The sequence below is a fragment of the Brienomyrus brachyistius genome, chromosome 1 (genome assembly GCF_023856365.1).
Source record: "Brienomyrus brachyistius isolate T26 chromosome 1, BBRACH_0.4, whole genome shotgun sequence".
Classification (NCBI taxonomy): domain Eukaryota; kingdom Metazoa; phylum Chordata; class Actinopteri; order Osteoglossiformes; family Mormyridae; genus Brienomyrus; species Brienomyrus brachyistius.
This window is the reverse complement of record NC_064533.1, coordinates 998,573-1,012,962: the sequence shown is the minus strand read 5'-3', so window position 1 is coordinate 1,012,962 and position 14,390 is coordinate 998,573. Positions and strand designations below refer to the sequence as shown.

The following is a 14,390-nucleotide window of genomic DNA, read 5'->3' as shown; positions in this document are numbered from 1 at the left end:
TGATGCTGTGGGGGGGCTTCTGAAGTATGGAGTACGGGGTCCGATGTTGCAGGCCATCAGGTCCCTGTGCAAAGAGAGCAGAAGCTTGGTTGGCATTGTCAGCAGCCAATCAGCCTCCTTCCCGGTGGGTGTTGGACTCCGCCAGGGCTGCCCTTTGTCACCAATTCTGTTCATAATTTTTCTGGACAGAATTTCTGGGTCTAGCTAAGGGGTGGAGGGGGTCCGATTGGGGGTCTTAGGATCTCGTCTTTGCTCTTTGCGGATGAAGTGGTCCTGTTGGCATTATCGGTCAGTGATCTGCAGCATGCACTGCAGCTGTTTGCAGCTGAGTGTGGGGCAGTTTGGATGAGGATCAGCACCTCCAAATCTGATGCCATGGTTCTCAACCAGTAAAGGGTAGATTGCCTGCTCCAGGTAGGGGATTAGTTGCTGCCCCAAGCACAGGAGTTTAAGTACCTTGCGGTCTTGTTCATGAATGAGGGAAGAAGGCAGCAGGAGATCGACAGACAGATCTGTCATGGCAACGAGGGAGCTGAGCTAGAAGGCAATGCTCTCAATTTACCAGTTGATCTACATTCCTACCCTTGCCAATGGTCATGAGCTCTGGGTAGTGACCAAAAGAAGGAGATCGCGGATTCAAGTGGTAAAAATGAGTTTCCTCCACAGGGTGGCTGAGCTCAGCCTTAGAGATAAGGTGAAGAGGTAAGACATTTGGGAGTTTCTCAAAATAGAGCTACTCCTCCGAAAGGAGCCAGTTAAGCTGGTTCAGGCATCTATCTAGGATGCCTCCTGGGTGACTCCCTGGGGAGGTGCTTCCACCTGGGAAGAGGCCCTGGGGCAGACCCAGGACACGCTGGAGAGATTATATCTGGCTGGTGAGAGGGAGGTCTGGTGACCCCTGCTTAGACTGCTGCCCCCGTGACCTGACCACGCATAAATGGTGAAAAATGGATGGATGGATGGATGGATGGATGGATATTGTGGCCTGGTGACTGACTGGGCAGCACCGTTGGCTCACACCTGCAGTGTTTCAGGCGCAGGCATTTGAATCCAACCGCTTTGCGCATCTGTACTTTGTGTGATCTACCTGTGTTGCCTGGCTTCATCCCAAAGCGCCTGTGAATTACACACAGTCTGAGCATGTGTGTTTGTGCCCTGTGATAAGGGGGGCACCCCAGCCTTGTGCCCTGTGATAAGGGGGAGTACCCCACCCTTGTACCCTGTGCCACCTCATCTCATGAGGCCCAGACCGAGATAAGTGGTTCAAAAACAGATTGATGGACTCTCATCAGAGTAATTCTAGGCTGCTCTCCCCATGTTCAAGACTGATATGAACCATTAAGAGAAGCAGTTCTGGACACTTCAGAAAATTAGTTCTATCGATAAACAAGTCTGGTATAAATAAACTAATCATTCCATCACAGCTGTTCAGTCAGCTTATGTATCAGGTTCTTCACTACTGGCTGGTCATCCCGGAGACTCACAAATATATCCCCTTACGAGACGATTAACTGCAAAATGCCAAAGCATTTATCCTTTAACATAACATATGTGAGCATCTCCCTTGCTTGTTATACTTATATAACAACATAAAAATGGCTTTAAGGAGGAGGGGAGTAGTGGGGCGGTACAGTGGTACATTGGTCAGCACTGTCACCTCACACCTCTGGGACCAGGGTTTGTCGTGGGTTTTCCTCCAGGTACTCTGCTTTCCCCCCGCAACCCAAAAACATGCTGAGGTTAATTGTAAGTACCAGATAGCCTGTAGGTGTGCTTGTACGAGTGAATGGTGTGTGAATGTCCCATGAAACATAGCTGGAGGAAAGACACAGGAGCAAGATACAGGGCAAAACCGAACAGGGATTTATTTGGGAGGAGGGGCAAAACTAAAGGATCACAAGGGATCAAAAAAACCAAAGGACAGGAAACACAAAGGGAGCGGATAACAGGCAGGAGCAACAACAGCTAATATGCCAGGGATGACATCAATGACTGGACTGGGAAGCATAAGCCTGGGAGGCACTTTATAACACCACTGACGAGGGAGTACATAAGAGGCAGCTGGAGTGAGTCACACAAGAGCTGAGCTGAGAGGCAAAACAAATAATTAACAGGCGTGGCTCATCACAGAGAACAGGAGTGACAGAAGCGGGGCAAGACAGAGTGTGCCGTGTGATTGGCTGCCGCCCCATCCTGGGTTGTTTCCTACCTTGCACCTGTAGTCTACAGGAATGGAGCACCCCATGCAATCATAAATATACAAGCAATTACAGAAAATGGATGGATGAATGGAGGGGATTATTCAAAATAACAGCATATTGAAAGGTCAGGAGAAATGAATTGGCTTTATCTAATTGAAACCTTCATTTACTTGACGTGAGCACAGCAAACTGAATGAAAGCAAAAAATAAAATGTAGATTAGCATCATGTAATTAACAAGTCACATGGAAGTATAAGATTAAAATAAATCTGAGCTGGGAGCATAATGACTCCTCATTAAACCTAATTGAAGCCTGCATTAATCAGTTTGGTATTTTGCAAAAAAATGACTTCATCCAACCGTGAGGAGAGCGAGTCTCCCTTTAATCCTTATGTGTGTTATGGGTTTGTTTGCATATATGAATATGCGTGCAGCTACAGCCGCATATTCGTGTTTGCATGTCTGCTCGCGCTCTTATTTCGCATTCCGTGTTGTCTGTTTTTGGGATGTTGAGATAGGTGGGGATGCAATAAGTCCCGGAGGGGGCAGCGAGGCAGAGGGCTATCACTTACTAATGAAGTTAATAAGGTGAGCTGGTGGCCAGCATTTGAAACGGCAAGAGCATCCATTCGTAAAGTGGATATTAAATCTTTTGGTTTTCAAAGACTTCAAAGACAGGAAAGAAAAAAATATTAACGTTCACCATGAATTGAGACCATAATGACAGAATAATGAAGATACATTTTTGTGTGTTGAGACACAATAATGTGCATTTAAACAATCAAACGCCTTTGCGCTTGCCAGCCAGGTTCTGAGGTGGGTGCATTTCACCTTAGCATCGTCACACAGCGGCCGCCCTCCGGGGGGCGTGTTTTGGCTCGAGCTCCCGGCAGAGGGGCTGGCAGCAAGCGTCCAGGAGGAACCGCGCTGCTCTGTCGTGGGGCAATCTAGAGATAATTAATTAGTTTCTGTTGAGGCACATTGCCTCTGATCCATTTTCATTAACATACCAAAGATGTAAAGATGTAATGAGATGTGCATGAAAGGACGGTGAGATGCTGCGGAGCCGGGCGAAAAAAACAGCGGCAAATACAAAATGAGCGGCCGTACTCTCATTGATACAAACAGCCGTTAAAATAAGGCAAGTCACAGCGAGATTAAAAATGGGGCAGGGCGTGTTTGTCAAGCGGCGAAAGAATGAAGGTGGCTTAGTCCCTTATTTAGCTGGCTGGAGAATCTCAAGGCTTCCGGAAGCCTAGCAGCATTATCCTCAGTCTGAAACGTAGCATCTTCAAATACAGTTGAATGTTTTCAGATTATGAACATACTTCTGAAATAAGAACCATCATTTCAGTTCAATTTAAATGGATTGTAATTTTAAATTAACACAAAATATACACAAAATAGCTTTAGAAAACGCTATTGTAAAGTACACCTGCAACATTCAGTCTTTTAGCGCAGAATTAGGGGAATCCTCCTTCAGTTGTGTCTCCTGTTCATTTAGGGATGATTCGTTTTGTACAATTATTGTTAAAATCATGATTTTTGGGGGGAAAATGCTTTTATTTACATTCTTTGTCAGATAAGTATTTTGCACAAAAGCATTTGCTAAACAAATAAAATTAAATGTATTCTTCTGTTGAATATTATCATGCTACTTTTTTGTTCACATTTTTAGAAAATGGGGCATATTTATGTATTGGCGCTAAGTAACTGCGTTCAGTTTTTAATATTTAACATTAGACTTAAACAGTGGTCACTAAATGGTGAGCTGTGAGTGTCCAGGGGTACAGACACGGACTCCACACCCAGCAGTCACCTGAGCCGGCCTCCTCTCCTCCCTCCCTAAGGAAAACGCCCCCACTGCCTCTTGACTCCCAGTAAATGTGACGCATATTCCAGTCTTTTCCAGCTCGGGGGGGGGGCACACCCCCCCCGCGGGGTGTGACGCTATGCCGCGCCCCCCCTCATATGGGCATGTTGCCATGGACCTGATACCTGCCGTGTGGAGCTCTAATGGCACCACTGAGCTGACCCCATGCGCCAGGCAGCCACCAGTGGCACCATCTTGGCACACTGGTGGGGGATGGGGAAACGGTTGTCCCCTCACTCTGAGTGGCGTGTGGTGTATGTTTGCACTACTTTGGTCCTCCATTAGGGGGCAGTAAGTTCACCTTAAATACAGGTAGTAATGGGCCTTTACCCACCTGATGATAAACAGTGTTCACACCCTATGCAGCTCCAGCTAATCATATGTAACATAACCGCCAGGGGTAGAACCACAGGGACACGGGCCCCAGCTGAAAGCTGATTGGTTCCTGCAATGCCCCTGCCCCTATCACTCACCAATTCAAAACATATCATTGGCTAATGATAAGGTTGGCACCTGTGTATGAATTACAGCTCCTGTTATGTTCCCACCTTACAAAATCCTAGATCATTTGATATTTGCACCTTTTACAATCAGTCCAAGCACTAAGCCATGCGGTCACGCAGGGCAGCTGGCTCCTCGCTGGCAGAATGCAGGCAGCGCGCCCTGCAGCGGACATTAGGGACATGACACGGCACTGCTCACAGACATATTTACTAATGAGTGGAGGGGAGATGAACCTTTTAACAGGGACCCATGTTTTTTGTACCCTGATTACAGAATGACTGTATGAGACCATCGTGGCAGCATATCTGAGGAAACAGAAATATCTCTTGGATTGGAGATTTGGCACTCTGTTGCGGTTTCCTCCGCCTGAAACATTTTTTTTTTCACTTCTACAGAACACAGTATTTCCAGATCTGACACTGAAACAAAAACATTATTCTGCAGTTATTTATTTTTTGTAACAAAGGCATTGCTTCTTATTATTTAGCCACTTGGGTGCTGATTCCAAATTTCAACAGCAGACAAAAACAACAAAACACATCCTCGGCTTCGCCGCTCCAAAACAGAACGATCGATAAGAGCTGAATGCAGGCGGCACTTAATCAAAGGGGTTCAGGGTTGAGACCCAATAGGCTTCTCCCTGGAAGGCCATGTGATGGGGGTCAGCTGCCAGCCAATCACCTCTGCCATTACCTGGGAAACCTTTAAACTAACATGAATGTCGAGTGGCTGAGATGGCGTGCAGAGATGGATGTGTAGCTATGATGCAAGTCCTCCTCAGAGCTCCCTAAAGCACAGAGGACCCCGATCAGCAGCATCCCTTTCCTCGCAGGCATGAAGCGGCCGCCCGCTCTCCGGCTACAAGGCTGCCCACGGGGACCGCAAACTGTCGAGCACACGCAGGCACACAGAAACTGAAACGATAGCAAACAACAGACGCTATTTATTTTTCCACATCCCACTGTCTAAATAGCAGCAAATGCTACTTTAAATACGCCCTGGTGGTGCAATTAACTCGCCATTAATAACAAAAAAGAAGATTCCTGCCATTTCTGCAGCAGCAGCAGAGACAGACGTGTATAAGTAATGGAATTTTACTAAAGAGGATTTGTCCTCTGCACGTTCCTACTCACTTAAAAGCAAACTATGCAACACAATACAGCCTCGAAGAAGGAAGCCCACATGCGTGCTGTTTCATCCTGGCACCGTGTGACCTCACCGTTGCCCCGTCATGCCTCATTAGTGCAGTAAGGCATTCGGTAAAAGGCGCTTATTAATAGGAGCGGCAAGATATGCAAATAACAGCTGTGTTTTCCAGCAAATGATGCTGCATCTTATCAAGAGGTAAACACCAATCCAGTGGAGTGCGGAGGCAAACAAAACACAGAAACAGCATAAATAAAAGAAGCAAATGACTGTTAAGCCTCCAGCCACAGTCCAGCATGTCTTTCGTTTCAGAACAGGAGCCGATCACAGGTACCAGTGGAAACAGGTGCCCAGTATCACCGAACCACACGCCTCCACAGATGAGTAGGAGCCCGTTAGGACAGGATGACACTTTCTCTAGCCTTGTGGGGAAATTCTCCTTCTGCCTATGCCCCCCCCCCCCCCACTCTCCATGAGACACACACAGACGAGAGTAAGCTTGGGGGTCTCAGTGAAAGGCAGCCACCGATGGTGCCCAGGAGGCGGGGGGGTAGGAGCCTTGCTCAGTGCTCCGCAGACATGTGACAGTCGACAGACATAGTGAGGCCCACTCAATAGCGACAAGTTTCTGATCACAGATACAGAGGTTCCGGCCCTGGAACCAGACTCCCTAATTACCAGCCTCATATGTGTCCAACATGGAGCATCCATCCCACTCATTCATAAATGCCGGTCAAGGCTTCAGAGACTGAGGACGGAGGACAAGAGACTAAGGAGTTTGCCAGGTATCATTCGGCTCGTGGTCACATCGACGACCTGACATTAAGAGAAACGTGGTGCCGAGTTCACTTCCCAGGCAAAAGAACGGGGGGTGCCCTTTATCATTTCCAATGAGGCTCCCCAGACCTGCGAACAAGTCGCCCCTAACTCTCTGTCCATCAAACGCTGTCCTGCACCTGCCCGCCTACTTTACATGATACGGTGGCCTAAAGCAGACATTAAGCACTTGTGTGACATTCAGAGACTTTCAGGTAATTTCTTGTGAAGCCAAGCTTGCAGATTCACGCCTATAACTTAGAGGCACTATGACTAACACCACCTTGAAGAATAAAACCATCGTCCGCTTCCTTTTCCTTATTCAGGTGCTTTTATCTAACACAACGTGCATAATTTACACTTCTACCCTTTCACAAAGTTCTGTAAGAAGTGAAACAACCAAACCACAAAGGCGCAATCATAATGGCCTTCCCAGAATGCCTTGCGAAACAGATCCTTCTAGCTCCAGGTTCAAATGCTTCCCCACCACACTCCCGCTGTGCCGCCGCTTAGGCTGCCGTTTACATGCAGTGCTCCACCTGAACATGTGCTTTGTATTTTTGCATCCTGTTTAAGAAGATGGCCCTAACTGACATCCACCATAAAAGCACGCCACAGCGATAACACCCCGGCATCATTCCCTCAAGGTCGGTGAACATGGGATCACAGGATCTACAGAAGATTCCCTGTGGGAATTCAACCAGGCGACAAAAGGGGCACCCGGGACATGCCATTGGCCAACGCTAAACGTGCCGGGGTCACCCACACGAAGAAGACGGGGGGAAATAAAATTAATTTGAAAAATGTAAAATTTTATTTCCAAAATGTAAGCAACAGTGTACACAGGTAACGTTTGGCAGAATGCAGTCCCCCAAATCAGGTTAAAGCCACATCCAAACCTTCCAAAATGAAACAGTCACAAACGGACATTTCAGCTACTCAACACAGAGGAAAATCCCCATTCGTCGGGACTAGAATGGTCACAGGAGTCAAAAGCGTGATCCGAATCAACCAGACAACAAATGTGGGGAACAGATGATCGGGACGCTGTGCCTTCAATACAGCAGGTGTCATTTCTTCAGCTTGGGTTTACAAATTGTGCAGTATTTCTAACTAAGGCTTGGGTCTTGGTGTGAAATAGGGTCTTACACAGTGGCTGTACGATCGGACCACAACGGGACCGGCGGTAAGGCGCTGGTCCGTGTGGGTGTGGGGGTTTGGTGGGAATTGGGGGTAGCGTGCAGCTTAAGCACAATAAAATAGATGGTGCTGTATTAGAGCCATTAAGGTGAGCTCTCCTGCAGGGACATTAGCAGGGCAGGCCAGGCACGGTGACAAGTGACGGTGACAGACGACGCTCCTTCGCTGTTCATTTGGGCTCTGTTCTCCAAAAAAAAGGTGTGTGTTTTGTAAGCCAATCACCATCATCATCATCATCATCATCATCGTAAAAACAGTAGACAAAAAATAACAATGTGGGAAAACTAGGACATATGAATATTAAAACTACAATAAATAAGTCCTAAGTTGCAATTCAAAAAAGCACAACGATACTGTTAACCCACCCACCCCCCACTCGGAAAAATATCACTTACACTGAGATCACTTTCTAACCTGTGGAAAAGGTGGACTTCAGTACCAAAGGTCACTGGGTGAAACTCAGCTTGTCTTTAGCGAACTAATCGTCAGTAAGCTAAAGCATTCAGTGTGTAGTCTTTGAAAGGTGTGACCCGCTGCCTTACCTTACCTCTAGTCTGTAAAAGCCATGGTTGAGCAAAAAAATAACAAAACATTTCATATATTTTCTTTAGTGCAATTTTTAAATGTAAAATAATTCCATTTCTCAGAGGTAAGGATACACTTAAGTCCCTCCCCCAACTTTTTATTATTTTTTTTGCAAAACCCTTACCTCACAGAATAATCTTCAAACATCCAGAGTTCGAGTTTTGTTTTTATATTTTTGCTTTTGTGGCTTCAAACAGGCTTCCACAGCAAATAAATTACCATAACAAACACAGTAGGACATCCCATTCCTGAACATTTACAATATCCACCAAGCGCCTCCGGACTCCCCATTCCGAATCTACTGACGGACAGTTCCCTTCCCTTCTGCTGGGCACTGGGTGGGGAGGCGTATGACCAAACTGCCCAGAGAATCAATCACAGAAACAAGCCTTCATATAACACAGTAGGGTTCCCTCGGTAACCGGGATTTCCTGCAGTACAGGAGCGTGGTGCTGAAACAGCGCCTGAGCTCGCGATTGGAGAAAATGCAGATGAAGGGGTTGACACCGGCCTGGGCGAAGCTCATCCAGACGGCTGCCGTCAGGTAGCCCCCCGGCACAGCCAGGGCCCGGGCAAACACCCTCCAGTAGCACGCCACCAGGTAGGGTCCCCACAGCGTCAGAAAGAAGAACGTCATGACGTAAAACATCCTGCTGATGCGCTTCTCCGTCTTGAACTCGTCCAGGACCAGCAGGCGGCGCCGGCCCGCCGGGTTTGCGTTCTGCCGGATCCCCAGCAGGGTGGGCGGGGTCGGACCCCGACCGAAGCCGGCCAGCCAGTTGGCGGCTGCCTGCCCACTGGCCCCGGGTCCGTGGAAGGTCCAGTTCTGGCTGACGGCCGGCACGAACTGAACGGGCTTCATCTTCCGCCGGTCATGGACGAAGAAGATGAGCTTGAGGTAGACGAGCTGGGTGGCCAGAAGGATGAGGGCCAGGAGGAGCATGAAGCCCAGAGAGTCGTTGGCCCGGAAGGAGCGGTGCTGGAAGGTACATTGGTCCTCCTCCCGGATGAAGGAGTAGGTGCCCACGTCCAGCACGGGCGGGAAGGCCATGGCCACCGAGAGCGTCCACACCATGCAGATGACGGCCAAGCAGGTCCAGAAGGTCAGCCTCTTGGTGTAGAAGCGGTGGTGCGCGATGGCCAGATAGCGGGTCACGCTGACGCAGAAGAGCATGAAGGCCGTGTGGAAGCAGGCGAGCACCCCCAGGAAGGCGATCACTTTGCAGGTGAGCGTGCCGTACGTCCACGCTGAGCCATTCTTCACCGAGGTGAACACGAACGGGAAGCAGATCGCCGAGCGCAGGATGTCAGAGGCACAGAGGTCCAGCAGAAAGTAATAGGGTGGCCTGTGCAGACTCTTGTCTTTGATGAGCAGGATGGAGATCAGGAAGTTGCCGACCACGCCAACCCCGATGATGAAGCCTAGGGAGGTCAGTTTGAGGAACGTGGCGAGGGGAGACACACTCTGCAAGATGCTGTGCTCACCTGCATGGCTATAGTTCGCCATAGATAGAGGGATCATAAGCGATGCCGTCAGTCACATATCACGATCTAAAGGTACTGCAAGAGGATAGATCCATCGGTGTGCTTTGAAATACAATCCAGACTTGAAGACAGCAGCTCTTCTAAAGCATCCTTTGTTCCTTTGTTTCATCACACTAAAATCCCTGAAAAATATCATTCCACTCATCAGGATCTCCATGCAAAGATTCACCTAAGTAGCATCGCTCAAAACCACAGCAGGTGACAAGGAGCTGCACAACAAACCAGGATTCTCCTTCTTTTGTGCTTATTTGTTTTTTCCTTCTCAACAGTTATTTCTTCCTTTGCCTACCCCATATAAAATCGAGTGCAGTAAATGCGGACCAACTGCCTTCGGGTGCGCCGCTCGTTTGTATGATCAGCTCGTCGAGACCATTTTAATCCCCATTACAATAACTGAGCCACTTTCGATAACCGTTTCTTTTTAACTAAGGCGAGCGCTCGATTAAATCTTACAAAAAGACAATGACAGTTAGGATAGCGGCGGTTTTACATTGATCCATGTTTATTTTATAGGTTAATTGAGTATGTTTAAAAGGTAGGCACGGACAACGTGTTAGATATGCAATAGGAAAAGCCGCCGATCACACCCAAGGAGCCTGCAGGATTCACGCATCTAACCGGAGGGTAACTAACCTCCTGCGAGCCCCAGTCACTCTTCGTGCTTTTGGTGTAAATTAATGGAGGTGGCGTGCAGCAAGACAGCGGCGACGCTTTGTCACTGAGAGTAGACATGCCTCTGACGGAAAAGGGGTTTAAAAGAATGAAACTCACAGTGCTAAATATAATGTACAGTGCGGACGAAGGGGCTGGGCGAATCACTGAGCAAGCTGCACCAATAAGCGTATTAAATTATAATGACTGCCTTTAAAATATCTTAATAACATCAAATTATAGGCAAAAAGGCACGATCGTTACGTGACGTGCGATATATCATTTTAAACAATGCGTGTATACCACCCTTCGGCTAAAAACAGTACTCACTCTTCAGTTAAACACGAAGGATGATTAATATGTATGAATTTATATTTCGAATATTAATACAGCGCAAGCACAGCCGCTCTTAATAAAGGAATGCATAATAAAAAGATCATTCAAAGGTGTTTTTCATTTCGTTTTTAGTTGTAGCCCACCGATGCTACCCTTTGCAATGATGCCATTTAAATGTTAACGTTAGATTACAGGTATTCCGCGAACGGCACATCCATTAGCTGGGCAGAACAATATATAAGTCCAAGCTAGCTATGCATTATCGGTAATTAATGCAAAATTTCAAACGCGAGGCCGAGCAAAAGCGACGTTTAAGACACGATTTACACAGTACCTGTTGAGATGGCTCTTTGTTTCCCAGGAGGTTATTTATAAAGCACGAGCCACTTTGCTGTAAAAAGGTTGGTTTTGTTGCTTCTGTTCTTTTTTTCCTCGGCGCATATACAGTAAACGGCAGGGACCGCGCATGCGCACTGCTCCTATTTGTGATCCAAGCCGCGTCTGGTCTGGCCAGCGCAACATCTGCTTGATGCTGAGCATCAGAACTTTACATCTTCTTCTCCCCTTATCCGGGATTGCCACCAGGGTCCTGATTAGTTATTTCCCGTCCACGCTGCACATATTAATCCATGTTGCTATATCTCTTCGTGTTTTATGTTTTAGAGGTGCTCTCCGTTTTCTCCAAGTACACGCGTTTTTTAGTATATTGAGCATTTTTTTGGTTTTCATTTTCCCAGTGCATTTGTCATGATCTTCACTGGAGCCAAAAGGCGGACCAACGATAATCTAAATAATTGATTTTGTTTGTTATTGATCCTATTAGAGTTAATTAGATGAAACTGTTTTATTCACTTTATATTTTTTGTACTAGTAATACATGGCATCCATGTATCTGTTTTAAACAATCGCTTTCCCAGTTAGGGTCAGAGTGCCTCGAAGCCTGTCACGGAGATAACAGGAGAGTGCCTTTTATACACATAGTTTTATATAACGAGGAATATTGTGTCCAGCCCAATTAAAATATATATTCTGGGAGTATCAGGAAGACACCCATGGGAATATGGGTAAAAGCTAAATATTTCCAAACGCAAAGCTGAGGACTGACGCAGCAGCCCTGCTGCCATACGACTAAGATGTGTGACTGACAGGCACAGTAAGGGATCGCAAAAGCGTTATAGTCTGCATGGCCGCTTTATTCTGAGCGGTAACCTGTCTTTTCCGCTCACGAGGCGTTTGTCAGTGCTACTTACTTCGTTAACGTTCTGTGTTGGTTAAAAATAAGTCATGGACATCTTCATCTTTTAGGCCTACCTCGTCCTTTGGTGTATATCCAACATTGACCAATACATACTGTCAGTTTTACTGGGAAAGTAGACTTTACGTCCCTAGCTGTGTTGTCATCGTGTCCAGTATGATTATTAGTTCCGTATGAGGGGGTGGCTGCATGCACGTGGACATTACCTGTTTGCATTTTAGCTGCTGTTAAATCATCAAGCAACATGAGTGATTATAGGCTTAATTCTATAATACATTCTATAAATATATTATAAATTTGTAAATATATTCTCTCTCTCTCTCTCTCTCTCTCTCTCTCTCTCTCTCTCTCTCTGTGTGTGTGTGTGTGTGTGTGTGTGTGTGTGTTTAAAAAATTAACCAGAAAGACGGAATTTAAAGATTATCCGTCTGTAACCGAGCAATGCCAATACATATAAGTATATTTAACGGGGGCATGTTTCTAAGAGTACAGTAGCTTGTTTACACTGTCAGCTGCTGCAGCCAACGTATTGGAGTAAAGTCATTCATAAAATGAATTAAGCAATAACAGGTTTAAATAGGCCTAAAGGACCAATTAAAGATGCTTTAGCATTTATACAAAAAGTCATTTCATTTGTACAATATCTATACACACAGATAAGCAAGGCAATTAATAACCGACCGTCTTTGTCATCATCCTCAATCATCTCCGGTTAAATTAGAAATAACAAACCGGACGGCTTATTTCTTTAGCGAAACACTTTGGAGACACAGAATGTCGTTTCCAGCTGCGATCGAACTGAAAAACAGCAACAACAACAACAAAAAAACAACCAAAAAAGCACAGTCAATTTTCTTGTAAATTTGGACCAGAACCCAACTGTTATATAATGCTCCAAAGGAGCAGAAACGACACGGATCCCTGCCTCATTCTTCTTCGATCACGATGTTTTTCACTTCCTCTGGGGGGGCTCTAAAGATTTTTTTTAACTTCCTCAGTAGATTGCTGTATCTGTTCACATTTTCTTCTTTACTATCTTCCTGATTAAGTCCATCTCGTTAGTATGGCACTGCTGTTTCCGGGGACCAGTTCCTCACCCTCTCCAGGAGGACAGACACATTTCGGATGCCATCTGCGGGCGTCGAGGAAAGAGGATCAGCGGTCAATTGGCGTTTATGTTGCGGCTGCGGGGCTCCCAGCATAGCATCTCGTACCAGCTTCACTAGCCACAACTCCTTCTCTGTGCGTGCCGTCCGAGTACGGCGAGAGAACAGCGGTGCCCGTTTCGCAAGACGAAAGACGGAATCTCCAGACATCCCGGCATTGTAAAGAAAGGGAAGAAAAACACCTGAAGCACTTAGTCTAAGCCGAGCGATGCTGGAGCAGAAGCCATGTCGTCCCACGAAGTGATCAGATGATTATTATGGACGGTGTGCCAGATGATTAAAAAACATTCTCCGCCACGACTTTTAGCGAAGCGATCGGACCCACATCATTTATTTGCTGTACTGCCCCCACTAGACGAATAAAAAACCGCAAATAGTGAAAATTTTTATCATTCATTATTTCGATGAATTATTTATTCCTTAAATTCATTAGTTCATTATGTATTTATTATAATTTCATTTTATTATTAATATAACAATTATAAATAAATAAATATTCATAATGTAAATAAATATTATTAAAGTATATACGTTTTTCTTTAGACTTTTTAATGTTTTTTCAGTGGACTAGATTTTTTTTATCACTATGACATAGAAAATAAATTTCTATTTAATTAACTTTAAATGCATTTGGATCACTACAGTTTTTCCCCAAATGCTTTGGCTCGTTATGTAGCCGACGATTGGCCTGTTCTGTGAAGTACATTTAATGCTAAAAGCCAAAATGAATGGAATGATTTTAGAGACAGTTCACCATATTTAAGTATAATATATGTTTTATGGGTTTCATAGAGGACTGCACTATACTGACACACCAAACACTGCGCGTAGTTTTTCCATCCTCAGTTGCTAACTGATTTCGTCTCACTTCTCTGTGCAGAATTTCTGAGGGACACTGGGGCTTTCCAGCACAAACTGCATATCTTGGGTTTTGCCAGAATATCTCAGTGGGGTTTAAGTCTGGACTTGGATTAGATCAGAGCCCTGAGTGTGTCTTTTGGGTTCTTTGCAACTTTCTTGGCAGTTTTCTGTTTTACTCTTGTTGAGATTTTGGCCTCACACTCCGGAGATTTGCTACTGCTTTGTGAAGCACCAGCATCTTATAGACATAT

The 14,390-nt window shown here is 45.9% G+C and overlaps 1 protein-coding gene across 4 annotated transcripts; it reads right to left on the bottom strand.

Moving 5' to 3' along the window:
- Positions 1–1,763: 1,763 nt before the first annotated feature.
- On the bottom strand, positions 1,764–13,643 carry LOC125731358 (probable G protein-coupled receptor 85). Of its 4 annotated transcripts, none has more exons than XR_007391613.1 (4): positions 11,192–13,643; positions 10,504–10,606; positions 8,450–9,992; positions 1,764–5,492 (listed from the first exon to the last, which is right to left on the bottom strand). XR_007391613.1 is itself a non-coding variant. In XM_049005875.1 (3 exons), the coding sequence occupies exon 3, from the start codon at positions 9,845–9,847 to the stop codon at positions 8,717–8,719; it is 1,131 nt and encodes a 376-aa protein (XP_048861832.1). In that variant the 5' UTR covers positions 9,848–9,992; positions 10,504–10,606; positions 11,192–13,643; the 3' UTR covers positions 7,332–8,716. The 4 variants fall into 4 exon arrangements, 2 of the variants coding, with proteins under 2 accessions (XP_048861832.1, XP_048861833.1); XR_007391612.1 differs by lacking the exon at positions 1,764–5,492 and adding an exon at positions 7,332–7,920; XM_049005875.1 differs by lacking the exon at positions 1,764–5,492 and having other exon boundaries at positions 7,332–9,992.
- Positions 13,644–14,390: the final 747 nt, after the last annotated feature.

What these genes read in the sequence shown, in the direction of transcription:
- LOC125731358 (XM_049005875.1), bottom strand. Translation starts at nt 9,847, where the DNA reads ATGATCCCTCTATCTATGGCGAACTATAGCCATGCAGGTGAGCACAGC.